General features: G+C 38.2%; 1 protein-coding gene across 4 annotated transcripts in view; it reads right to left on the bottom strand.

The window, feature by feature from the left end:
- The window catches only part of SEC24D (SEC24 homolog D, COPII coat complex component), a 104596-nt gene that overhangs the window by 61081 nt on the left and 16921 nt on the right, over nt 1-26594 (bottom strand). For 3 of the 4 annotated variants that reach the window (XM_064383923.1, XM_064383924.1, XM_064383926.1), the window contains 4 exons: nt 25034-25309; nt 24612-24742; nt 15870-15981; nt 8139-8266 (listed from right to left, as the gene is read on the bottom strand). In XM_064383923.1, coding sequence (XP_064239993.1) covers nt 8139-8266; nt 15870-15981; nt 24612-24742; nt 25034-25309 — 647 coding nt within the window. The remainder of the gene's footprint in view (nt 1-8138; nt 8267-15869; nt 15982-24611; nt 24743-25033; nt 25310-26594) is intronic. The other variant, XM_064383925.1, reaches the window with a different exon arrangement.

Raw genomic sequence — 26594 nt, 5'->3', positions numbered from 1 at the left:
CTGTCTCGATCAATAAATAAATAATGAAATGAAAAAATTAAAGTTGAGATCTCACTCTGTCACCAGGCTAGAGTAGAGTGACACTATCATAGCTCATTGCAGTCTCAAGTAAGTCTCAAGTCCAGGGCACGAGTGATTCTCCTGCCTCAGCTCCTGAGTAGCTGGGACTACAGGCATGTATCGATGCACTTGGCTACTTAACAAAAACTTTTTTTGGTAGATATGGGGTCTCACTATGTTGCCCAGGCTGGTCTCAATCTCTTGGCCTCAAGTGATTCTCTGACCTCATCCTCCTGAGAAGCTGGGATTACAAGTGTCAGCCACCATGCCTGGCCATGTGTTTCTTTTTAAATGAATAATATTATACACTCCAGACTTACACTGAAAGTACTATACAAATGAAATCATTTTTGGTTGGGTTGTGAAATTTGTTCACATTAATTTCTAATAACATATAGGACTTCATGAATGGTATCCACGGTGAATGTCCAATAAAAACTGGAAAAGTAAGACAGACACCATCAGCTTCCTGGATTTACAAGACCTTAGAACCAGACTTCTCCCTCTTAGAAATGGAAGCCCAAGGTCACAATAAAGGCACAGTAGAGACCTGAAATCATTCCCTGGCTCCTAATCCAGTGTTCCACCATTTAGCTAATGTTTATTGTGCTTTGGAATAAGTAGCCAGTTTTTACTGGTTTCTAAAATATCTTGGTCCAAAATTCATTCAATTGTTTTACTGTTCTGTCCTTTCTAGTGAAATAGAACCTCTCTCATTAATATGTGATAGAAGAAACTAATTCTCCCACAGTGTTAAGGAACTTGTAAAAAATACATTGCCTTTCAAATGATTTTTTTCTTTACCTACAGAGTTTGTTAGATAGGTGAACAGGGTTATAAGTGCAGTCTGTAGTCATTTAAAACTAAGACATGAAATATCCAAAGTAGGATTTTAAAAAGTGTTTATTTCATTAGCAACATGTTTATCAGAAGACCCAGCTGCTGCCAACAAACAACTAAGAAGAAAAAAATTAGAGGCCTAAAATATCTACAAATCAACCACCATTCTGTGATATGGTTTTGTGTTTTTGGTTGTTTGTTTGTCTTTTAAATGTCTCTACAACCCTGAGGAGAGTGCATTTATTCAACTAGGACCTCTATTCCCAGCCCACTGCTGAACTCTGTAGTCTTTGCCTTCAAGGAGTATTATGCAAAGGCTTACAGTCAAAAAGACTTTAAGAACTCTAAAATGGATATTTTAAGATAACTCATAAGCTTCTAGGGAGAGCAAGAGGCCCACTGCTAAAACTTTAGCCAGCAAGAAAAATAAATACTGTTTTATTGAAATTTAGAATCTTGAGTTTCAGTAGTATCACTACCAGCTAGTAACTTTAATAGCCCCAGAACCTGTGGAGCTTCATCATTTATAAAAGTGGTATTACACCTACTACAAAGCTGCTATCTTCCTAAAAGAAGGATGATATAGTCATCGTGAATACACTATTACAGTGAGGCACTATAAATTCTGTCAAAACTATGTCACCCCATGCAAGCAAGATTAGCTGAAAAGTCAAACTAATGACCAGCAATTCCTTTTGCTGGTGACAGATGTAAAGATCATTCCTGACATAAAGTATTGGTGTTAGGCTTATTCCCTAACAGAATTTTCCCTTCTTGTTAACTCCATTAATCGGTTCTTTGACATCCATTCCTTTTTCCTCCACAACGGTACCTTCTTTAGACCTACTATATCTGTCAAAATATAAACAATCATTAACAAGAAAGGTTTTTTTTTTTTTTTAGACAGAGTCTTGCTCTTGTTACCCAGGCTGGAGTGTTTGGCTCACTACAACCTCCACTTCCCGGGTTCATGTGAATCTCCTGCCTCAGGCTCCCTTGTAGCTGGGATTACAGGTACGTGCCATCATGCCTGGCCAATTTTTTGTATTTTTAGTAGAAACATGGTTTCACCATATTAGCCAGGATAGTCTCAAACTCCTGACCTCAGGTGATCCACCCGCCTTGGCCTCCCAAAGTGCTGGGATTACAGGTGTAAGCCACCGCACCCAGTCACAAGATTTAAGCAGCATTTATTAGTAGGGCCAAGTCCTTATTTATTTATTAAGTCATAATTCAGGTAAAACTTTCCCTGAAACTAAGCTCCATATAAAAATGAAGCTATCCCCATCAGAGCCTTTTTCACATTGTACAAAAGTTAGCTGTATACACAAAATTTTTTTATAAGTTCTGGGCGAGAGTAACCAATTCTTGTTTTTCCTGTTTTCCAAATCCCTAAAGTTCAGCACAATTCCTAGCACAGAGTAAGTAGGGGATGAAAACTCAACTGAAATGTTGAGTCTTGGATGAAAGTTTATTTTTGCTAATTAAATAGGCAAGGAAATTACTTTGAATATTATATCCATTTATAACCTAAAAATATACAGAGATATTCCTGAATCTAGTCACAGATGGAATAAAAGCTTCTACCATCTGGTTTATAGGTGAAATTACTTAATTGCATGTGTAATTAGACTATGCACTTGTCCAAAATATAAACATTTCCTATTTTAGAGAAAAAAATGCAAAATTAAATTAGTTATAATCTCCAATCCTTTTGTACTGGACTTCTACACCATTCTACCTCAGTTCCTAAAATACAGCATCAAAAATTAAAACACAGTTTTCTAAACAAAAGGGTTTGCAGCATAACCAATTACTTTTGCTAAATATATACCTCATAATTATACTTACTGTGGGGATGGGTGTCACTTAAAAGACAAAAAATTAAAATGTATGGTAAGGAATACAAAATTTAAACAGTGACAACATAGATATGCCCCTGGAAATAGAATACATCTCCAAAGCAAATGTTCACAAGGAACATCCTCTCCTCCAAACCACTGGGGTTAGGTTTATTTTTATAGGCCGTTGCTAACACAATAGCATGCTTAAAAATGTTGGAACCTGTCAAACAATGGAACCAACTTTAAAAAACACTGTACTAAATAAATCCTTTCATAGTTGCCAAATCAGGTTATCGCTAAGGAATGATTTTAAAATTGCAGTAATGATGGCAATATTAGCTAAGCAAACAAATTCTAAAATGTTATTAACCCCAACATAAATCATTTATAGTAGAGGAAAATGATTTAAAGATGAGTTTATATGTAGAATAACAGTATTCATGTAATTCATTTGCTTAGAAAACATGCTTTAAAACTGTTATTTCCTTGATTATGGATAATAAATATCTAAAATAAGCATGTCCCTCATTTTCTTTTATTATTTAACTAAAATTGTTTAGTTTTTGTTTTTTGTCTCACAATTAGATAAATGATAGTGCCACTTATTGATATGTGGAAGAATAAGCAGTTTTGGGGTGCAGAGATCAGAAATTCATTTTCGGACATGTTAAGTTTGAGGTTTCAATGAGGCACCCATGGAAAAATTTCAGAGAGGTATTTGGATGTGTGAGTATGGGACTGAAAATGTAGAAATGAATGAATGAATAACAGAGTAACAGTGCAGTGCTTTAGTTACCAGAGTCTGTGTGAGTTTGCATCCTAGCTCTGCTATTTAGCAGCTGCTGACCTTAACAAATTATCTAACTCTCGGCCTCAGTTTACTTATATCTAAAATGGGGATAAGTAGGTTAATGTGAGAATTAAGTAAATAAACAATTTTTTTTTAAACTTATAGTTTTGCTTGTTATAAATTTTGATTTTTATTATTCTTATCACTAGTAGCAGCAGCTATTACAGATGATACTTAACCTTTGGAGAGGATAGGGTATCTAAAGAGAGTGGAAAGAAGCTCCCAAGTTCAAGCCTTGACTAACCCCCAAATTAGAGATCAGGAAAACAATAAAGGGAATTTAAATGTTCCCTGCCTATGACGTAGGAAAAATTACACCAGGAAGGTGTCATGGAAGCCAAAACAGGAGAATCTGTCAAGAAGGCCCAAACACTTGGTAGTATACAGACTTGCATCTAGCTAGCTGGTATGATATAGCAACAATAATTCCCTAATACTGGTGGCTCTCCAAGTATAGGTCCAGCTATATGCCCAAAGAGGAAGACATTTTTTGAGCACATGCTCTGGAGAAACTTCTTCCTGGTGTTGCAGCATCCCTCTCACAGTCCTTACTTTTTTGACTTCTAGTCTATTTCAACAAATAAAAATAAAAGTACTCCTTTAAATAAAGAGTGTCTTCATTCAAACCAGGAAGCATTGCTATATAAGGGAAAGTAATTCTTAAATATATTCAGAATAATTATATTCTTGAATGTCTAGGGGAAAAGAAAGGGCTTTGTGTAGAGAGAAGTAGAGAAAACAGTACTGTCAAATACATTTACATGGTCAGTATTCAGAGTCTCCAACAACATTAAAGGAATAGAGTGTGTTATTTTCACAAGTAGAGCTTCTCCCTAAGTCAAATTCCAAAAATAAGCTACTACTCTAACCTCCTCTGTTTAATACTTTGGAAAGCACAGAGATGAAAATGCAGCACAAGTCTTTACTAAAAAAAGATCTGATGTTGGTGGGCAGGTAGTATTTGGTTAAAACAACTTTGGAAAACAGAAACCACACTCACTCCATTTATATACAAAATGCATATATGCATTGTTAAAAAGAGGCTTAAACTAATGTTTGAAAGATTTTTTTCAATAGCAACAAAAACATGAAATGCCAGGTTTTATTTTCCAGAAGACATTAGTGAATAATTTTATTGTTAATACTAAATAATGATAACAAGAATAAGGTTCCAGACACTGGTTTTGGGTGTGAACAACTGCTGAGTTTTGTTCCGTTTCATGCATATTTGACCCAGGTCAGCTTTATCACAAGGAAGGAGCAAGGAGGGGGATTTTGCTAGTAGATAGCTGAAAACCATGCAAACTCACTGCCATTAACAAAGTGCAGCCAAAACTGACACTATTCATGGGCATAAATCCCACGTATCCACAATACTGATATACAGTAGAATTGCTTCCTATGATATTTTGTTACTTATATATGCTGCAGGTTTCCATCAAGGTAGAAATGTTATCTTCGGTTTATGAAAATAAAAGATCTCTTTGATAAAGTTCAGATAGCAAAGGAACAAGAAAGTTAGAGGCTGCACATGTATAGCCATTCCATCCCCGAGAGAAGCTGTGGGGACAGTTCTTCTAGGCACACTGATGGCAATACATTTCCTCAATTTTAGGATTCATAAAGGTTTCATATTTTTCACATCTGTATGCATCTCAAAATTGATTTTGTATGTATGGTTATAACAATGTTTCTCAAATTAATATATTACCCAGCTGTTTTAAAGAAGGAGGGAGCTCTGTAGGTAATAATATAAAATCAGTGCCAGATATATTAAATTTAAAAAGCACAGAACAATGTGTGTAACATCATTTACATTTACATACTATTTTTTAAAGGATAGATACATATATGTTGTTATATGCATATTTCATTTCTAGAAGGAATCACAAAGAACAGGTAAGGGCAGTATGAAAGGGGAGGGGGCAGAGGTAGGCAGAGGCTTATTTTTCATTGTATACCCTTTTCATCTTTCGATTGTTTATGTTTTACTTATTTAAAAGTACAGTAATTGACTTTTTCAAAAGAAAAGACCAATTCTGCATATTGTTATGGATACCTGCAGATGAAGTCAGCACATAAAAACTTTTTTTTTTTTTGAGACAATCTCCCTCTGTTGCCCAGGCTGGAGTGCAGTGGTGCAATCTTGGCTCACTGCAACCTCTGCCTCCTGGGTTCAAGCAATTCTCCTGCCTCAGCCTCCCGAGTAGCTGTAACTATGGGCACATGCCACCATGCCCAGCTAATTTTTTTATTTTTAGTAGAGGCGGGGTTTCACCATATTGGTCAGACTGGTCTCAAACTCCTGACTTCAGGTGATCCACCTGCCTCAACCTTCCAAAGTGCTGGGATTATAGGCATGAGCCACTCTGCCCAGCCTAAAACCTCTATTAGGAGGCCAGGGTGTGTGGTAAACTCACACAATGAATTACTATTCAGCAATAAAAAACAAACTACTGATACATGCAATGTCAAAATGGCTCTTTAAAACATTACACTGAGTAAGAGAACCTTTGTACAAAATAGTGCATACTTTATGATTCTATTTACATGGAGTACTAGAATAGGCTAAATAAATCTATCACAGAAAACAATCACAATTGTTTTCTGCTGCCAAGGAAGAGAGGTTATGTGAAGGGGTGGGGGCAGCCTAGGAAAGGGCATGAGATAACTTTCTGGGGTAACAATTATGTTCTGTTTTGATAGGTGGCTGGGCTACATAGGTATATACAGTTGTCAAAACTCAATAAATGTTCACTTAAGACATTTTTATTGTAAATGAAGTTTTCCTCATGAGAAAATAATCCATAAGCAAATTTTGAACACTAGTTAATGATATGCATTCTGGAGGAGAGTGAAGTGTCTAAATGCAATTTACTCTGAAATGCATCAGAAGAAAAAAGTTGGGTTGATGGACAAACATCATGATATGTGACAAAACAAGTGTAGTTACATGTTAATGGTAATATCTAGGTGACAGGGATATAGGTGTTCACTATGAAATCCTTTTAGATTTTCTGTATGTTTAAAAATTTTCAAAACCAAATGTTGAAAATAGCTTTGAAAATACTTCTAGTTAAGTTATTCTTTAAAATGCATACATTGTACGTAGCAACATCTCTTTGTCAATACACATTGGTCTACCTCATATACTAAACATAGTGAGTTTAATAAAGAGTTTACAAATATTATATTAAATTATGTTAATATTATATTAAATTTCCAGAACCATCATGGAAGAGATTGTGGTTAAAATATGTAAAGGAAATACTGAATGTACATCTTGATCTGCAAATATGAAATGATACCATTTGTAAGTTTGGCTTCTAGCAACAGTTCAATGCCTCTCCCATGACCTACTCTAAGCCAGTTCACTCTACTACCAAAAAGAAGTGTTGGCAGCACTACACTACACTCATAAGGACAGTAAGTGAAGATCCCGAAGGGTATAAAAGCCACCGCACACATCACACATCTCTCTTTTCTCTCTTCTTTCCCTCAGGGGACATAAAGTAAGCCCCGCTCACCACAGCTTCCTCTCACTTCCTTCCCTTCCCCACACGGCTTTACTCTCCATACCAGCTGGTGTGGTGAGACCAAGAAGGGGAACGAATCTGTATTCTCTTGCACATGGCTCTGCCTCTTGCTCAGATGCTGCTAGGTGTGCACTGGATCAGCCTACTTCAAAGGATCATTAGATCTAAGACTGAGGTTTATGCTGGGAGGGAATACTGGGGCTGTGGGCTTTAGTGCAGCAAGAGGAATCTGTGGTTCAGCCTAGCTTATAGGGATACTGCAATGGATTATGGTCACAGCTCCAGCTGCAAGTCAAGCTTTTCTTCACCTGTGTGACTTGCTCTGCTATAGTGCCTGTGTCTCTGTGTGTATGTGGGCATCCATCACTCTGGGGCATCAAAAGAAGGAATGGCAGCAGCGTAGGTTGGAATTAGGTTATTTCTGGAAGTTTAGCTCAAATACCCACTAGCAGCATCCTGATATTGCAGATTTTAAATGTAAATCATTTCTTATCTTTTTTTTCCCACTCAATTATATGTTAGGCACATATTTTCAAATCAATATACACAGATTTATCTACCCCATGCTTTCTAATCTTTAAGTAGGAGTTGATGAGTATCCTGGCCCAGTGATAATTAAAGCAGATATAGTAAGATTTGCTCTAATAGATCAAGGACTATAGATCTATCATCTTCCCTCAACAGAACACCTATATGTCAGGGCTCTAAACTAGAGCATAAGGGCCTCATGACAAGTCATGATACTTTTACCGTGTGACATTCTATATTTTCTGTACATGTGCATTACTACAATAAGCCAAAAATGACTTAGTTCATCTGTATTTTGTGGACAGGATGCCAAAACCCATAGCTTGTTCTATTATTTGTTTTCCTGATGAATTCAGTGACTAGATGTTTTTACATTATATAAATATATTCCAGTTTCTGAATAATGTATAAGAAAACTGTTAGAAAAGAGTAATTTTGGAATTGATAAATTATTGAATTGCTATTACATATCATTCTTACCTCATTTGAAGGAATGGTGGCAAAGGGTTTGATGACAGCAGCTAATGGAATCTGAGCTTGCTTTGCCATATCTGACGTGCATGGAAAACAGTATGTTGTGCAACGGATAAATCGAGGACTGGCATTTCCTAAAACATTCAAAAGGATACACTTAAAGCTTGTTTAAAAAAAAAACCTTCCCTAAGATATTCAAATATTTATAAAGGTACTTCTAGATAACGCATTGCATTTTTTCTGATTTGTAAAAACTCTCTTCATGATTTTTTTTTTTAAAGTAGTATTGTGCAATTCTACAATCTATTTCTAGGAACACTATAATTTCTTACAAAATAAAAATACTCTGAATCCTACTACAAAGACATAAAAGAAATATCTTAGTTATTATTAATTTCCATAAGCAGAGTCTTAATATAGCCTTACTATAGATTTGAGAAGTATTTAGATTCAATGGAAAAAATAAAACAAAGAGGCATATAAATATGAAAGAACAAAATTTTTGAATCGCAATCATTTCCTCTTCATCTTCTTCTATCTGCTTATGGGAAAGGTAAGCATTTGTATATCATTTCATATTACCAAGTGATACTTTATCAAATATGATGCCATTTGTCTATTTTTTTCTAAATTTGGAAATTGCATTTAGAAATGAAAATTCTACTTGTAACAGAAATATTATTTTCAAAAACACCCTAATCTATTTGTAATAGATGTTAGGCTTCCTGACCAAATATCTTTACTTCATGGCATACACGAGTGTTAAAACAACATCTATGACATAAAGAATAATTTAACACTAGAATACTTTATCTAAAATAAATTTTGAAATGAAATTATGACTAAAGGAATGTAATCATCAAATGTTCACTGAGTGTCTACAACATTTCAGGCTCTGCCCTAGGTGCTTGCAGAGCTTATTCTTGTAGATGACACAGACAATTATATAGGATATTAGAAGGTGATAAATGCTGTGAAAAAGCATACCTATGAAGGGGTACCAAGAAGTGGGAGGTAGATTACAATTTTAAATACTTACAAGGTAGGCCTTATTTAAAAGTTCACATCCAAGCAAAGAGTCACAGGAGGCAAGCGATTTACTCAAGCAGGTATCTGGGGAAGGATACTCCTGGAGTAGAGGGACAGCAGGTGGCCCATGGAACTGGAACGGAGGCACTATGGGGGGCCAGGCTGGTGAGGAGTTCAGCAAAGCTAAAGGCCAGATGAGGTAGACTCTTGAGACCATTTTAAGCCCTCCGACATTTCTCCCAATGAAATGGGGAGTCACTGATGGCTTCAGAACAGAGGAGTGTCATTATGTGATATAGGTTCCTCTGCCTGCATTTTCAGAATGGATTGCAGTGGCGAAGAGTAGAACCAGGGAGACCATGTGGACGCTGCTGCAGTACCAGCCCAATAGCAGTATAGCTGTTGAGATGTGGCTAAATTCTGGATGTATTTTGAAGGTACAGTGACTTATTTGTTAAAGGGCATGATGTATAAGGTGTGACGATATGAGGTATGAGAGAGCGTGATGGTGAAGAATGACTCTAAGGTTACTGGCCTGAGAAACTAGAAGCATAAAATTGCCATCAATTGACAAAGGAAAGGCTGCAAGAAGGGAAGGGATGTTTTAACGGATGTGCAGGTGGAGACAGGAATCTAGTCTGGGACATGTCCAGTTTGGGAAATCTATTACACAGTGAAACAGCAATGCTGAGTAGACAATTAGATATGTGCATCTGGAGACTGGGCTGAAGTCTGGGCTGGAAATACACATTTGGGAATTCTTCCCATATAGATGGTATTTAAAGCCATGAAACCAAGTTAAAACCACCAAGGGAATAATTATGGCCAAAGAAGAGACGATGATCAAGCACTAAGCCCTGGGGTCCTCCAAGATAAAGAGATTAGAGGAGGAGAAGAAAGCAGCCAAAGGACTGAGGAGGATGAAACGAGGAGCCTAGGACGTATATCATGCGGAGGCATGATCATCTATGCCAGATGGTGCTGCTGGAGATGCTAAAGTGACAGTTTTGGTGGAATGCTGGGGGAAAATCTGCTCAGAATGAGTTTGAGAGATAACAGAAGGAGAAGAATTGGCAATAGTCCTTCAAAATTTTGCTGTAGAGGGGTGGAAAGAGAAGAGTGCTAGCTGGTAAGGGAAGCAGATCAAGAAAACATTTTTATATTTTAAGATAGGAGAAGATTTTTTTAAAAAGATGGAAATCATTCTGTAGAAAGAAAAATATTGGTGATTTAAGAAGAAGAGTGGAGACTTATTGTGGGAATACACTTGAGTAGTGCACAGGGAGAGAGGCTGGCTTTTGACCAGAACACAGATTGCTCACTGAGGGCCAAACACAGGCCGCCACAGTGGGAGGATGTGCTGAGGCAGGGGGTCCATGTGGTCGGGGGAGGGGGGTGTATGGAAGTTTTCCTCCTAAAAGGAGGATGTAAAGCGGCTAAAAGAAAGATGTGAGAGAAGGTGCTGCAGGTTTTGAAAAAGTGTAAAATAGTCACTAAGGAGAGTGGAAAAGTGAAAAGACCGGGGAATACAGTGTGTTGGGAAGTTTATGGTCCTGAGTTTAAACAGAGATTGCAGTGGGGTTGTGAGACTTTCTCTGGCCATGTTTCGTTACACAGATGCAGGCCTGAAATGAACGGAAGGTTGAACTTAAGAATGCTTTTATTCTGCTCATTTCCAAGCTACTAGTGCCAGATTTCACAGTTTTTAGGACAAACTGGAAATCTGGATTTTTATACAACATATTCTGATTTTTAAATAATGACAGTTAATTACAATAGAAACAAAAGAAATTACTGTATAGGGCAAATTAACATGACTGCAGGCTGAACCCAGTCCTTGGGCTCCTCTGCAGAGCATCTGAGAGAAGGGGAAGACATAGTACTAACAACAAGGATAATAATAATAATAATAACAATAGCAGCCAACGTGTTAGACATCATTCTAAGACTTACATGTAAACTCATTTAGCCCCACAATAACTCTATAGATTAATATATTTATAATCTACTCTAATGAGGAGGAAATTGAGACACTAGGAGATTAAGTGATTTGTCAATGGTTAAAGAGTTAGTAAGTGGCAAAAGTAGGATTAGAACCGATTATAATTTTCTACAACATCCCAGAAAAATTGAGTCCAGGTTGTCAAGGCCGACAATGCTGGATAAGGAGTTGAGACGAACCCTGCCTGCCCATGGACAACGGTGACATTTCTTTAGCAAGGGTTAAAAAAAAAAAAGAACTTTTTTTAGCAAGGGTAAAATTATCAAATAAGTAATTGAAGAAAATCAATCTGCCCAAAGTTAGGTAGCTTCTAGGAGCAGAAAAAGAATAGAGACAGGTAAGCTGGTCCGTTGCTTTAAGAGCTCAGGTGAGCAGTAATAGAGGATGAAACCAGATTTTTGGCAGCAGGAATAAAAGAAAATGAACTATTAGATAATATTAATAAATGTAAATATGCTTAACTGCTTATTAGTGTTTGTTTCATATTTAGACAACACTTTCCCCATTATCATTATTACACAATGCTGTAGAGACTGTGAACTAATAATTTAAAAAATATTTTAAAGTTTATTTTAATTTTCCATTGCACTCAATTTTACTTGTTAAAATTACAATATTGAAATTGGATATTTGTTATCTTTTTTGACAGTGAAATATGCATAAATGAATGAGCTCTAAAGGTGACTAAACAAATGCTTTGTTCAGGAAGATAACGTGCACAAAGAATAAAATTTGAAAAAGCAACTGAGAATTTATTTTTACAAACAGGTATATGACAGTGGGGCATAAAAGGTCTGGCTACAGTGGATAATTTAGCAACCTTAGGAACTAAAATTTGAAGCTTTTTGAGATGCTTAGTAAAGAGCATTATGGGATAATTTGACTGAAAACATTCAATAAATTCATTCCCTAAACATTTACTAAGCTAAGCTCCATGCAAGGGCTTAGAAACAGAATAGAGTAAAGTCTCTGGCTTCACAATCTAGTTGGAAAGAGTGATAGTAAAAATAGATCATTGCAACATAGCATGGTAAACATCACAGAAGAGCAAACAGGTTAAGAAACAGAACAAAGGAGACAATGACTGTCACTTGGACCAGAATTGACTACACAAAGGATGAAGTGCTTGAACAGGTTCTTGAAGAATGGGAACCAAAGGACAAGTAGAATCTTAAAATAAGATCCTGTAGCCAAAGGCAAAGGAATAATATTTTAAAGTTTAAGACTATTTTATCTTTATTGGTTCTGATCCTAACCAGCTGTATGGCCTTGGGCAAGCCACTTAACCTCCCTGGGTCTTACCCTTATATCTGTAAAGTGAGAGAACTGAGCAAATAAAGTTCAAGATTCCTTCCAGCTGTATATTCTACTTAGTCTGTGAATTTATATACATGTCTGAGAACCTTGGGCTACATCCTAAAAAGTGTATTACTATTATCAAATAAGCCAGGCCAGATAAAGGGACTTCATAGCAAAAGGATACCAGGCCTGCTCCACATCAGGCCTCCATACCAGGCCTGCTCTCATATCTTGCCAGGGCTTGGCTGCAGGCTAAGGAGAAATAATGATGAATCAGGCCCTGCCACCTTACTAGTCCTGCCTCCTCACCCACTCCTTCCTTCATACTTTTTCCATACTATACCACCCAGCAATTTCACTTCTAGGTACAGTATATAAGCCAAAGAAGTGAAAGCAGGGGCTCACATAGATACTTGTACATAAATATTCACAGCAGCATTACTCACAATAGCCCAAAGGTAGAAACAACCCAAATGTCCTTCAACAGATGAATGGAAAACAAAATGTGGTATGTATAAAAAATGGAATGTTACACAGCCTTAAAAAGGAATGAAATTCTGATATATGCTACGAGGTAGATGAATCCTGAAAATATTATGCTAAGTAAAATAAACCAGACACAAAAGGACAAATATTGTATGATTCCACTCAAATGAGGTGCCTAGAGTAAACTCATAGAGACAGAAAGTAGAATTAGAGGCTAACAGGGGCCAGGTAGGGTGGAAGAATGGGGAGTTATTGTTTAATGGGTACAGAGTTTCAGTGTGAGATGATTTTTTTTAAAGTTCTAGAAACAGGTAACAAGAAGGATTTGGTTGTACAACATTGTGAATATAATTAAGGCCATTGAATTGTACACTTAAATATGATTAAAATAATACATTTTATGTTATATACACACACACACACACACACACACACACACACAGAGATTTAACCACAATTTTAAAACTACCCACAAGTCACTCAAAAAACAAAAAACTATGCAGATGCTGTTACCTGACATGTACTATGCTCTCTCTCACTACCATACTTTAGCACATTCACCTCCTCTGCCTGGCAACCCTCCCCTCCCCCATCTCCCTAGTTTTGTGGGTTACACTTGCTCACTAAAGACACAGTTCAGGTGTCTCCAACTAGAGCAAAGACAGGCTGGGTCAGTTATCTGGTTGGTGACCTCGCATTTAAGTTTTCATGGCAACATGCTTTTTATCCTTCTATTAGAACATTCATCTCACTGTATTAATATTTAGTTTTCTCTTTTTCCCTGACAGATTGTTCACTCATTTAAAAAAAAGAGCCATGTCTTTTATTTCTGAATAGATGCAGTGAAGTTAAGAACACAGGCATTTGCATCCGTGCTCAAGTTCAAATTATAGCTTTGCTTCCTACTAGCTACATCTCTTAGGTAAATTACCTAAGCATTCTGTGCCTCAGTTTTCCACTCTATAATATGAGAATGATATTAATGCCTATCTCACAACATTATAGGGGGGATTAAATGAATTATTCCATATAAAGTGGTTAGAAAATTGTCTGGATACATACTAAGTACTTGCAATTATTAGCTATAATAATAATAATGTTAATTTGTCTATTTTTTATTATATTATTAACCTCAGGTTTAGCATAGAGGCCTGGCACATAATAGGTACTGCATAAACACTTTCCACTTTCTGGATGTATGCCATGAATGAGTGAAGTTCTGAACAAGTGGAATTCTGATCCCAGATAGCTCAAAGATTTGTAGGGGAGACCTATCTCCACAGTAAAATGTAATGTGATGGGGCGATATATAAATGAAGCACTATGGGAAAAGACACTGGAGAAGACTTCAAAGAGAAAATTTAAATTGAGTTTGGAGGAACTAAATGTTTCCCAAGTAAAGGGTTGAGAGTCTTATTGGTCAACTAGTTTGTTCTAGGTACTAGGTGAATTTCTAAGGATACAGTGGTGAACAAAAAACCATCCTCAGGCTGTTGCAGAGAAAACAGTACACATAAGAATCAGAGACATGAGGAGAAAGAGGATGAGTTTGGTATATTAAGGCAGTTGTAAAGGAAGAAACAGGTGGGAGATGACGCTGATCAGGAATATTCTTTAGGTTGAAAAAAAGCCCCAAATTTTATATTTATTTTAAATATTAAATAAAATAGATATTAAAACACTTACGTAACACTTATCATTAGGTTGAAATGAAATTGCCACTTGTATAGGTCACAATGATAGAAAAAAAATCAACAATTTCATATAACTCAACCTATTATCTACCAAGCCCTAAATGCTTTACAAATATAAACTCATCTAACTAGTTGGAATGGATTCTCTAAGTAATGAGGAAGAAACAAATTATTTTGACGCTAGATCTTACCAAAAGGCCAGGAAGCACAAACTATTTTTGGAATAATAAATGAAGTGATCTGAATTGTTTTAATATTAATATCTACAACACCTATAATTTACATGAAACCTTTCTGTGTATATGACACACAAAGACACACACACAGTCACCTCTAATCCTTACATTGGTTCTGCAGGGCCAGTCTTAGTCTCCACATATTACTGAGGGTGATGCTGAGGTTGAGAGACAGGTGAGATAGACAAAGTTCACTTGAGCAGTGAGGAGGGGAGTCTGAATTCTCCCAATCAAAATCTCTTTCTACCTCACTTATGCTGCCTGCTCTATAAGGTTAGCTCTGAAGGCGGCACGGAGGATAGAGAGATGATCCCCAACTAGAACTTGGCTAACTCAACAACTCTGAGATGAGACAAACTGCTTGTTTGTATGCTGATTTTATGTTTCTAGGATAAAGTACATGATCCATTAAAATGGTATATTCAGAATCTCAGACATCAGATTTCATCAGGCTATATTTTAACTTGCCATAAACAATAGGGTAATATATTCTTGTGCTGAAATGTATGGAACAGTCAGTAGAGATGCAGCTCAGCTTCTCTTCCCAGTTTAAAAGTGGGAAAACAGAACCCAAAATGTTAATAAGATCTGCTTAGAAAATGTTGTTTGGGCTAGAACCAGGTCTGCTGACATTTCAAAGAGTCTAATCCCTTACTGCTCTGCTCATGCCAGCATTCCAACATAGTGAATAAATTAAACCAAAGTAGGGTATAAACCAAATGAAACCCATAAATTAAAATAAATAATTGTATTAAGCAGATCTATTGTTCTGCATCTCACTAGAAACTCTCTAGACTTCTGTACTCAGAGAATAAAATTCAGTTGACAGCACTCTCTTGGTACTTGAGGGATTAATGGAGAACTGGTTCATTATCTGCTATAATGGGGTTTTTCATCATTAAAAGCGTTATTGAAGGGTGTCAGTGTATTTGCTTTAAAAATGGTGAGAAATTTTAAAACCTTAATAAATGGTATAATTGAAAACAAATACCTTGGTCTTGTATTATACAATCTGTAGTGACCAGGGGAGGGATCTGGCCTCTGGTGTTGGTGGCATAAACTTGTCCTCCTCTGCTGGCTCTATCATTCTCGATCACCTGAATCTGATAAATAAGACATCAAGAGCTGGTTAAAGTAGGTTCAGACTTCCCAACATTCAATTTAGAGAGTACCTTTGCTCTCTCCTCCCTCCTTTCCCCCTCCCTCTCAATATTCACATGCACAGAGATACACACACACACACACACACACACAGTCTCACACATTCACACAAACTGGCATTTCTAAATCCTTTCAGTTCATTTCAGATCAACTTGTCATGGAAAAACCTACCGTGTCTTCAGTTAAAATGGTTACAATTTTAGAATAGTAGTTTCCAATTCTATTCTGCAATTTTTTAAGCTTCAGACCTGACAACGTGACCCTTCAGAGAACTTTATTTTTTATCGAATTTGTTTATTAGGAACATAGGTAAGCATTTTCTTTTCTTTTCTTTTTTTTCTGTTTTTTCATTTTTTGAGACGGGGTCTCACTCTGTCACCAAGGCTGGAGTGCTGTGGTGCAATCACGGCTCACTGCAGCCTTGACCTCCCTGACACAAGCCATTCCAAGTAGCTGTGACCACAGGTGGGTGCTACCACAACTGGCTAATTTCTTTTCTTCATCTTTTTGTAGAGACAGAATCTCCTCGCCCTATGTTACCTATGCTGGTCTCAAACTCCTGGACTCAAGCAATCCTGCTGCCTTGGCCTCTCAAAGTGTTGGTGTCAAAGGTGTAAGCCACTAAACCTGGCCAGCATTTTCTTTAAAAAAAAAAAATCTGGTAAGAAAATAAATTGAAAACAACTATTTAAAGGAAATACTGGCTTAGCACAATGATTCACGCCTGTAATCCCAGCACTTTGGGGGGGCCAAGGTGGGAGGACCACTTGAGCTCAGGAGTTCGAGAACAGCCTGGGCACAGAGTGAGGCCTCATCTTTACTAAAAAGGCTTAAAAAATTAGCCACGTATGATGGCATCTGCCTGTAGTCCCAGCTACTCTGGAGGATGAGGTAGGAGGATTGCTTATGCTCAGTAGTTCAAGGCTGGAATAAGCTTTGATCATGCCATGGCATTCTAGCCTGGGCGACAGAGCAAGGTTTTATCTCAAAATAAATAAATAAACACTTTTTTAAGTAAAAGAAACTTCTAAAAGGCTAAAAATTATCTCAGAAGAGATGATTTATAATATACAACCTATAAAAACCTTAACTTTCTCCTCAAATGCCTTTTGATCTTCAATTTGCTTTTCAAGTTTCCCCAACTGCATCCCTGGCTCCTTGAGATAGAAGACACAAACAGTAAAGCAATCCCATGTGGTTTTTCCCACTGTTGAGAAGTCAACAGGAGCAAAAGTCTCGTATGTTCTGTCATCTAACGTGGAAACATCTGATATTTCTCTACTAAAAACAATTGTTACTGATGAAGAACATAAGAGATACAAAATGTCTCTCTATTCTGTTTAGGGATGAAAATTATGAGCAAAATCTAGTAATATGGAGTTAAAAAGAGAACAAGAAAAAATCCTAATAATTATCTTTTCCTCTTTATCTTCTCCCTTCCCTTATTTCTTTCTTCATAGGTGAAACAAGGAGGAATAAAAGGAAAAAAAAAATGGAGGGGATGTAATAAGAGGAAAAAAAATGGAGAAACAGGAAGTGTGTCCAGACTGGAATAGTGTGTCCAAACTGCACCTAAGGATGCAGTTTTTAATACTCCTAAAACCATTAGCAATATGAAAACTGCCTTCTGCCAAACTCTGAAATGTTGCTTTCTCTAATCTTCCCTCCCATTCCATCCAATCCAGCCCCCAGCTGGTATTGACAACATTGGTTTTATGAAATGTTGATGACATATTTAGCCTGCCTTTAAGTCTACAGATCTTCCCTCCTAATTTCTTAGGATGTGAATTATTAGATTAAAATATAAAATGGCTCCAAACATAACAGCTGTCAGACACAGATAAGACTAAAGCTACCATGAGCGGAGACTAGAAGCAGAGAAACGGAAACACTATAATTATATTCTGTATTTTGACCACAAGCTTAATTGGATTCATTAAAATCAGAGTTGTTTTTTATTTTTTATTTTTTTGAGACAGGGTCTTGCTCTGATGCCCAGGCTAGAGTACAGTGGCGTGAAGAGGGCTCACTGCAGCCTCAAACTCCTGGGCACAAGCCATTCTCTTGCCACAGCCTCCTGAATAGCTGGGATTACAGGTATGCACTACTATGCCGAGTTAATCTTTAAATTTTTTGTAGAGATAGGGTCTAATTTTGTTGTCCACGCTTGTCTCAAATTCTTGGGCTCAAGCTTTTCTTCTACCTTAGCCACTAAAAGTGTTGGGATTATAGGCGTGAGCCATTGCACCTGGCCTAGAGTCCTTTTTATATTTTTCAATATTTATTACAATCATTTCAACTAACAGAGTCAAATATGAAAGTGAGGTAAAAGCCATGATAATGTATTAGTATGCATAATATACAGAACATATTGAACATAGTCTTTAATCAACTATATTTCCAAAAAGTTAATTTTTAAATCATCCATTTGCAATTTACAAAACCCTGCTTCCAAAGAAACAGTGTTATCAGTAGTAATTATATTTCTAAATTAATTCAGATCTTGGATGGAATACTACAAAGACTAGGAGATATTAAAGTATTTCTGATAATTGCTAAAAAAATACTACACCTATTTTATTTACCTCAAGTGCACATTCTTGAAAAGCAGGCTTAGAGATAAAATAAACAAGCTTCAACAGCAATTTTGACTGTGACTTGGTACTTGAAGGGTTTAGATTTAATGACAGTGATTGTTGATAATTCCGAAACTACTTCAAAAGGCATTTTGAAGCACATTTTCCCTTCAGAAGATGTGCTGCTAGAATTACGATTATACTTATCAGCTATGAATGGAGCATTCTGGGTTCATAAAACAGAATTGGAAAAGAGAAAAAAAAAGGAAGTGATTCTCTTGAAATAAATGAGCAAGGATAAGGGAAAAACAAGAGGATGTGTGTGCCAGACAAAAAAGGCTACTTAGCAGAATTGTGAATTTTGGAGAGGTAAGATAAAGTGGAGCAGAAAGCACCCAACTTCGGAATAATCCTCTTATGGACACAGAAAGGGAGGGAGAAAGAGTTTTGATGATGATAAGTTTCCTTACTTTTAAAATTTGTCTAAAACCATCACCCAAAAATGTTGTAATAAGCACCTGGCTCAGGACTGGAGTATAGCAGAAGCCCAGTAAATGTGACTTTACATCTTTCTTTCCAGAAGGAAAAATTTTGTTTGGAAAAGCACGTTACTTTGGTAATAGGAGCATAAACAGGTCCCATCTGATATCACTATTTAATTACTTTTAAGATAAAAATAAATATTGGACTGATTTGTCTGTATGTATTATAATGGCCCTGGATGAGTCACAGCATCTACTCCTTCTTGCTTTTGTTGCCCATTCATTCAAGGAATACATGGACATATACTATGTATCAGTTCTGTTCTAAGTGTTAAAAACACAGCAGTGAACAAAACCAAATCCTCATGGAGTGGACATTCTCGTGTGGAAGACAGGAAATAAGTAAACAAATGTACAAATAACACACCCAACATCAGGCAGTAATCAGTGCTGTGGATATGGAGTGAAATGGATGGGGTACCAGGGAGACTGAGGATGAGCAATGAGGACATTAAGGAAATGAGGACATGAGCCATGCCCTGCCTATACCTAGGGGAAGAGCATCTAAGCAGAATAAATATCAAGTGCAAAGACCTTGAGGCAGGGGCATAGGAGGCAGGTATTGTTGAGTCAAAGGGTGTGGGGAAGAGTGGTAAGAGACCAAGTGAGAAGTAGGGCTGGGGGGGTGTGGGCGGGTGTAGGGGAGCCAGGGGTGGCCAATAATGTAGGGTCCTGCAGACTATTGTAAGAACTTTGGTTTTTAACTAGAGTTTTGACTTTCTTAGCCATGACATGATATGACTTAGCATTCGAATGGATGACTCTGGTTACTCTGTGTAGACTAAAAGGGTAGGGAGACCAATTAGGAGGCTCTTAGAAGAACCTAGGTAGGTAGATAGTAGAGGCTTGGAACAGGATGAATAGACAAGGTAGGACCAAGAGAATTAGCAAAAGAACTAAATGTGAGATGTGCAAGAAAGGAAGAATCAGAGATGATTCCTAGGTTTTGGCCTGAGGAGTTAGAAGAATGGAATTGGATCTGGATTTCAGGAAAAAGGTCTTTACTAGGAATATCTGCATTCTCATTCAAAGCCATGAGAATGAATGGGATTACCTAGAGTGGTGCTTTGCATACTTTAGTGTGCCTAAATCATCTGAAGAGCTTGTTGAAATACAGATTCCAGGGTCTTACCCTTAGAGATTCTGATTCCCTAGCTTTGGGCTGAGGCCTGAGAACATAAATTTTTAATAAGCTCCCAGCTGATGTTGATGGTGCTGTCCTGGGAGCACATTTTGAGAAGTGTTGATCCAGAGAGTAAATGTCAATGGAGAAAGGGACAGGCCCAAAGACTAAGCCTTAGAACACTTTTAACACTAGGTGATAAGAGAGATGGGGAGATATCAACAAAGGAGACAGGGCCTCCAGTGCTGTAGGCAGATATGTAACCAAATGGGTGGAATCCCACAAGCCAAATGTAAAAGTTTGTTTCAAGGTGAACGGAGTAAACAGATGTGTCAAATTGCTGCTGTCAAGTCACAAGATAGCTGAGAATAGACCATTAGATTTGGTAACAGGAAGTCATTGGGAACTGGACTAGCACAGTATTGTGGGGTTGTGGTGATAAAATCTAAGCTGGAATAGGATCAGGAGAGAGTGGGAGGAGATGAACTGAAAACAGCAGATATAGGCAACTCTTTGGGAGATTTCTTGCTATAAAAGCAAGCCAAGAGATGGGAGGAAACTGAATCCAGGTTTGGGGAGAGGCCAAGGAAAGCTTCTTCTATTAATGATGAGAGGCATCATAGGATATATATATTCTGACAAGAGTGATCTAGACAGAGAAAAAATTAAGTTCATTTTCAAAGAAGTGTAGATGATGCAAGAGAAAGGGGATGTGATAGTTAATTTTATGTGTCAACTTGGCTAGGCCATTTTTAGGACAAACACCAGTCTTAATCTAGATGGCGCTGTGAAGTACTGTTAAAGTATTTTTAAGATCTAATTAACATTTAAACAGGCAGACTTTGAGTAAAGCAGATTACCTTCCATAATGTGGGTGGGACTCAACTAATCAGTTGACAGCCTTAGGAGAAAAAGACAGGTTCTGTGAGAAAGAGGAAAAGTCTGCCTCCAGATGCCTTTAAACTAGAGCTGCAATATCAACTCCTCCCTAGGTCTCCAGCCTGCTGCCCTAACTTTCCCATTCCGTTCCCATAACCAAGTAAAATTATTAATTAAAATAAATCTCCCTCCCTCTTTTAAGCCATAAAAGTAATGACTGGCAATATGATTATCAATAAAGACAATAAGAATTGTCAAAATTTAATTTCTAACATGTTATAGCAGTAGATAGTATTACAAATCTTCAAATTCAAATAAAGTGACAGATTACAAAAATAGCCAATATTATCTACGCTTCCCTGTATAATTCTCTTTTCAATGTTGCCTTGCCCCACCTCCCATCAAGAGGCAAAGTCCATTTTCTTACTCCTTGAATCTGAGGCAGTCTTGTGACTTGCTTTGGCCGAGAGAATGTAGCAGAAGTAGTGATGTGCCAGTTTCAAGCCTAAGCCTCAAAAGGCCATACACACTCCTACCTTCCCTCTTGGATGTCTGTCACCCCATGAACAAACCCAGTGTACCCTGCTTGATAACATGGCCTGGTCATCCCCCATCAACAGATGGATACCAAACACAAGATACACAAATGACACTGTGATGGGCAGAGTAGTGGCCCTCAGCAAGATACGTCCATGTCCTAATCTCTGAAATCTGTGAATATTACTGATACGGAAGGCAGGCAGGGAAGTGCTGGGTGGAGAAAGGCAGTTTCCTGTCTAGGGCTCTACACCCACGGACCTAGGTGAGGACAGGCACTCCTACTTTCACCAAATGATGCATTTTTCAAGACCACCCTAGCCCACCACACCCTCATCCTGGGCTTATAAAAACCCAAGTCCCTAACGTGTAGGCACACAGGCAGCCAGACGTGCAGGGGAACACATCAGTGGATAAAGATACAAGTAGTTGGACAGCAAGAGGATGTTGAGGGAGCATGCCAGTAAAAGAGCACACTGACAGACACCAGCACACTGGCAGGCCATCCATGGGCGGGCCAAGGCGGAGTTTGGTCAGGGCAGTCAGAGGAGAGCCTGGGCCACTGAGTGGCGGGACTCCAGGGGAAAACCATCTCCCTCTGGCTCCCCCATCTGCTGAGCACTACGTCTACTGAATAAAACCTTGGACTCATTCTCCAAGCCCACATGTGATCCAATTCTTCCAGTACATCAAGGCAAAAACCTGGGATACAGAAATCCCTCTGTCCTTGTGATAAGGAAGAGGTCTAATTGAGCTGGTTAACACAAGTCGCCTATAGACGGCAAACTAAAAGAGCACCCTGTAACACACGTCCACCGGGGCTTCAAGAGCTGTAAACATCCACCCCTAGACACTGTCATGGGAGCCAGAGCCCCACAGCCTGCCTGTCTGTATGGTCCCCTAGAGGATTGAGCAGCAAGGTACTGAAGAAGTAAGCCACTCTCTCACTGCATGCCCTGCGAGGGGCACAAGGGAGCCTTTCCCATTTCATTACCTAATATGGCAAAAGAATTTTATGACGTTAAGGATCTTGAGAGAAGGAGCTTATCCTGGCCCTGCATGGAATCACATGTATAAGAAAGAGGCAGAGGAATTTTGAGATAGACTCTCAGAGAAGACGACACAAAGAGGAGGAGGACGCAATGTGACCACAGAAGCAGAGACTGGAGTCATATGGTCACAAGCCAAGGAAAACCTGGTGCCACCAGAAGCTGAAAGAGCCTAGGAACAGATTCTCCTCCACAGCCTTCAGAGGCAGCACAGCACTGGTTAGTGTGTTTTTCATTGTTTATAACAGAACATCTGGAACAGTCATTTGTAAAAAAAAGACATTTATTTCTTATAGTTATGGAGGCTAAGAAGTCCCAGGTTGATGGGCCACATCTGGTGAGAGCCTTCTTCCAGGTGGAGGCTCTGCAGAATCCCAAAGCGTCACAGCATGACATGGCAAGGGGGCTGAGCGTGCCAGCTCAGGTCTCTCTTCCTCTTCTTATAAGGCCACCAGTTCCACTCCCATGATAACCCATTAATCCATTAACCCACTAATCCATGAATGGATTAATCTATTCACCAGGGCAGAACCCTCATGACCCAATCATCTCTCAATACTGCCACACTGAAGATTAAGTTTCAACATGAGTTTTGGAGAAGATAAATATTCAAACCATAGCACACTTGCCAACACTGATTTTGGACTTTTGGTCCCCAGAACTGTAAGAGAATAAATTTCTGTTGTTTTAAGTCACCTAATTTGTGGTAAATTGTTACAAATTTGTTATAGTAGCCACAGGAAACTAATACATTATCCTAAACCATCCACACCTCAGCCAAGCCTCCAGCTGACCCCAGATGCATGAGCAAGCCCAGCCCAAACCAGGTGAGCCTGGCCCAAATTAGCAAAACTGCTCAGGGAATCCACTGACTCATGAGTATTAAGATATAGTAGTGCTAAGCTACTGAGCTAATATGGTAGCTTTCCGTGCTCCTTAGTTTATTTCTAACTTCTTCTGCTTATATTTATAGAACCTATTCAAAGACCCAAAATTAACTGTGGCCAATTTCATTATTATTCTGAAAGGATTTTACATCCCAGTGCCACAAGATTGGCAGCTTCCCTGCCCCACTGACATTGAGCTTTGTTTTATGACTTGCTTCAGCCAAGGGCACATGAGTGGAAGCTTTAAGCGCCGTTGTATGTTTTGGCCAGCTCTCTTTCTTTCCTTCCTCTGCCAAAAAATAGCATGTCCTCAGTAGTGGGTGCCTGTTCACTCTGGATTCTGGAATAAGGACGGATGAAGCAGAGCCTAAAGCCAATCTGCAGCCACTGCAGCCTACATGTAAACCAAGTGACAAATGCATCTTTGCAGTTGTAAGCAAAGTTGGGGATTGTTTGCTATGCAGAATAACCTTGTAAAGCTGACTAATACAATTATTAAAGAGTAACCCTTCAAAGAAGTCACTGGAGTGAAGAGTTTAGTTCTAACTTTACATAAAACAATTTTATTTTTTAATGTGCAAGATGTAAAATATACTTTATGGGTTTCTCTTATTGAAAAGGATCCTTTATCTAAAATAGCATGCTTATATAGGATATAGTCTTACTGTTAATTACTCATTAGACAGCAACAGATACTGCCAAAATATGTATATAAACATTACAGACACTGCCAAGTTTATATGACACCAAAAAAAAATCTATATAGGCTGCTTTTTCATGGAGACCTTTAGTATGCCCATAACCCGAGCATGCCTTCCCCCATACACACATATAAGGAAGGGAAGCTTTCCCTCTATGTGATGAGTATCTCCTAACTTTTATGATAATGAATAGAATAAATGTTAACAAACTGAAGAGTTGCTGAGAACAATGAATGCTCCTCTGTGAGTGAGACCGTGAGAGTGAGAAGAGCACTTACTGGGCTAGGGATAGAGTCAAGATCCAGCTTCTTCTGGGGCTGTGGTGGACCAGCCATCTGTGCAGGACTTCCAGGAAAGCCTCCTGGGTAAGAGAGCTGTGCGCCTGCCATCTGGGGGCCAGAGTTGGCTGCTTGGAAAAAAATTTAAAGAGAAATGACTATCATCCCAAATCCAGCATGTAAGATTTGTTGACAATATCATGCTGTTCAGTCAATCATGTTGTAGTTTTCATCTTATTTAAAAAGGCAGGCTGTCAAGTATGAATGTGGTTTCCCCGTCTCTTTGCTCTTGCCACACTCTTCAAAATACCGTTTCTTAAAAGTAAGTGATAGAGACCTAGTAACATAGGAACAAAGTTGATTTTCAGTTAAGGGTCCCCCTGGGTAACCCAAAGCCTTCCCCTGAACCCTGCCTGCCTTACCCTGCTGTGGAGGATATCCAGCGCCCAGGGTCTGGCCTGAAAGAGGCGGGGGCTGGTACTGGGCATTTGGAGGAGGAGGTCCAGCAAGCCCATCTGGCCTGTACATTGTCGGAGGCAAAGGTGAAGCACCAGGACCATTGAGTTTGGTGGGTGGTGGTGGAAGAACCTGAGATCCAGGCTGCAAAATGGACGGCTGTGGAGGTCGTGGAGGAGTCTGGAATGATGTGACTGACAGAGGGCCAGGGGGTCCCTGGCTTGCAGGAGCCACGCCTGAACCTGTGTGAGAAAGAAGATCAGCCTACTTAAATACCACATATCTCAACTCTCTGACTTCTGCAAAGTACATGACAGAGATGCTTGTTTTTCTGACATAAAGCTAGAGGACACCCTTAGAAATCCATGTTTGGGTTTTTTGCCAGAAATTGAAATCTTCATTCAGAAAATAGAACAAACGCTATTTTATACAATAGGATTTTTTTTAAGATAGGGTCTTACTCTGTCACCGAGGCTGCAGTGCAATGGCAAGATAATGGATCACTCTAGCTTTAACATCCTGGACAAAGTGCTCCTCCCACCTCAGCCTCCCAAGTAACTGAGACTACAAGAGCACACCACTACACCCAGTTCTTTTTTTCTTTTCTCTCTTTTTTTTTTTTTTTTTTTTTTTAATATAGAGAAGTGTTGTCATGATATTGTTCAGGCTGGTCTCAAACTCATGGGCTCAAGCAACACTTCCTCCTTGGCCTCCCAAAGTGCTGGGATTATAGGTGTGAGCCCCCAGGCCTGGCCTGAAAAATTTTTAAAAGGTAAAATCAGTATTTCTAATTTAAGTGAGGGAATTCATAGAATAAATTTTAACTCAGTTGTGTAATTACATAATATATGCAATAATTAAAGCATCTGTATCTGGTACAAAATCTAGAAAATTATATAAAAATTTCGTTACATAATAAGCATTACTCAGGTAAATTATACATTCAATAAATTATTTGCATCCTGTGTGTGACTTGACCAAACAAATTTCAGAATTAGGTTGAAATAACCAGAGAGGAGGGAAGGGCCAATAACATGCTCTCCAATCATATTAGAAACCGCTGTAAAACCAGATTATGTCTTCCTTTCTCTGATCATGGGAAATTGGGTTGCTTCTTTGGAGACTTTTCCCTTTCAAAATTGGCAAAAGACAGAAAATATTCTGAGGGGTTTTAATGATACTTAAAAAACTAATTTTAAGTAACATGGAAACATTCTTCATCTAGATATATGGCTGACTGTGCTGCCATTACAGTGGATATTTCCATGACTCGTAGGATATACAGCATTTTTGTTGATGTAAATTTCAGTACTGTGACTCTTTCCTCTCCTGTTCTTCTCTTTTCTGCCTCACAACATCTGAGCTTCCATTCTTTCCATGATCTAAACACATAATTAAAATGTACTGTGAAACAATGAGTACTGTATTTCCGATTTTGAGTCCCCATCATAAACAATACAAGGTTAAACTTATCTTTATTTTATTTCTTAAAGTAATTTCACTGTTCTAATGTTTATTTGTTAAGTC

This window comes from Aotus nancymaae, unplaced genomic scaffold (assembly GCF_030222135.1).
Source record: "Aotus nancymaae isolate 86718 unplaced genomic scaffold, 86718_ANA_hifiasm-v0.15.2.pri h1tg000033l, whole genome shotgun sequence".
Taxonomy (NCBI): domain Eukaryota; kingdom Metazoa; phylum Chordata; class Mammalia; order Primates; family Aotidae; genus Aotus; species Aotus nancymaae.
This window is presented reverse-complemented; position numbering and strand designations above follow the sequence as displayed.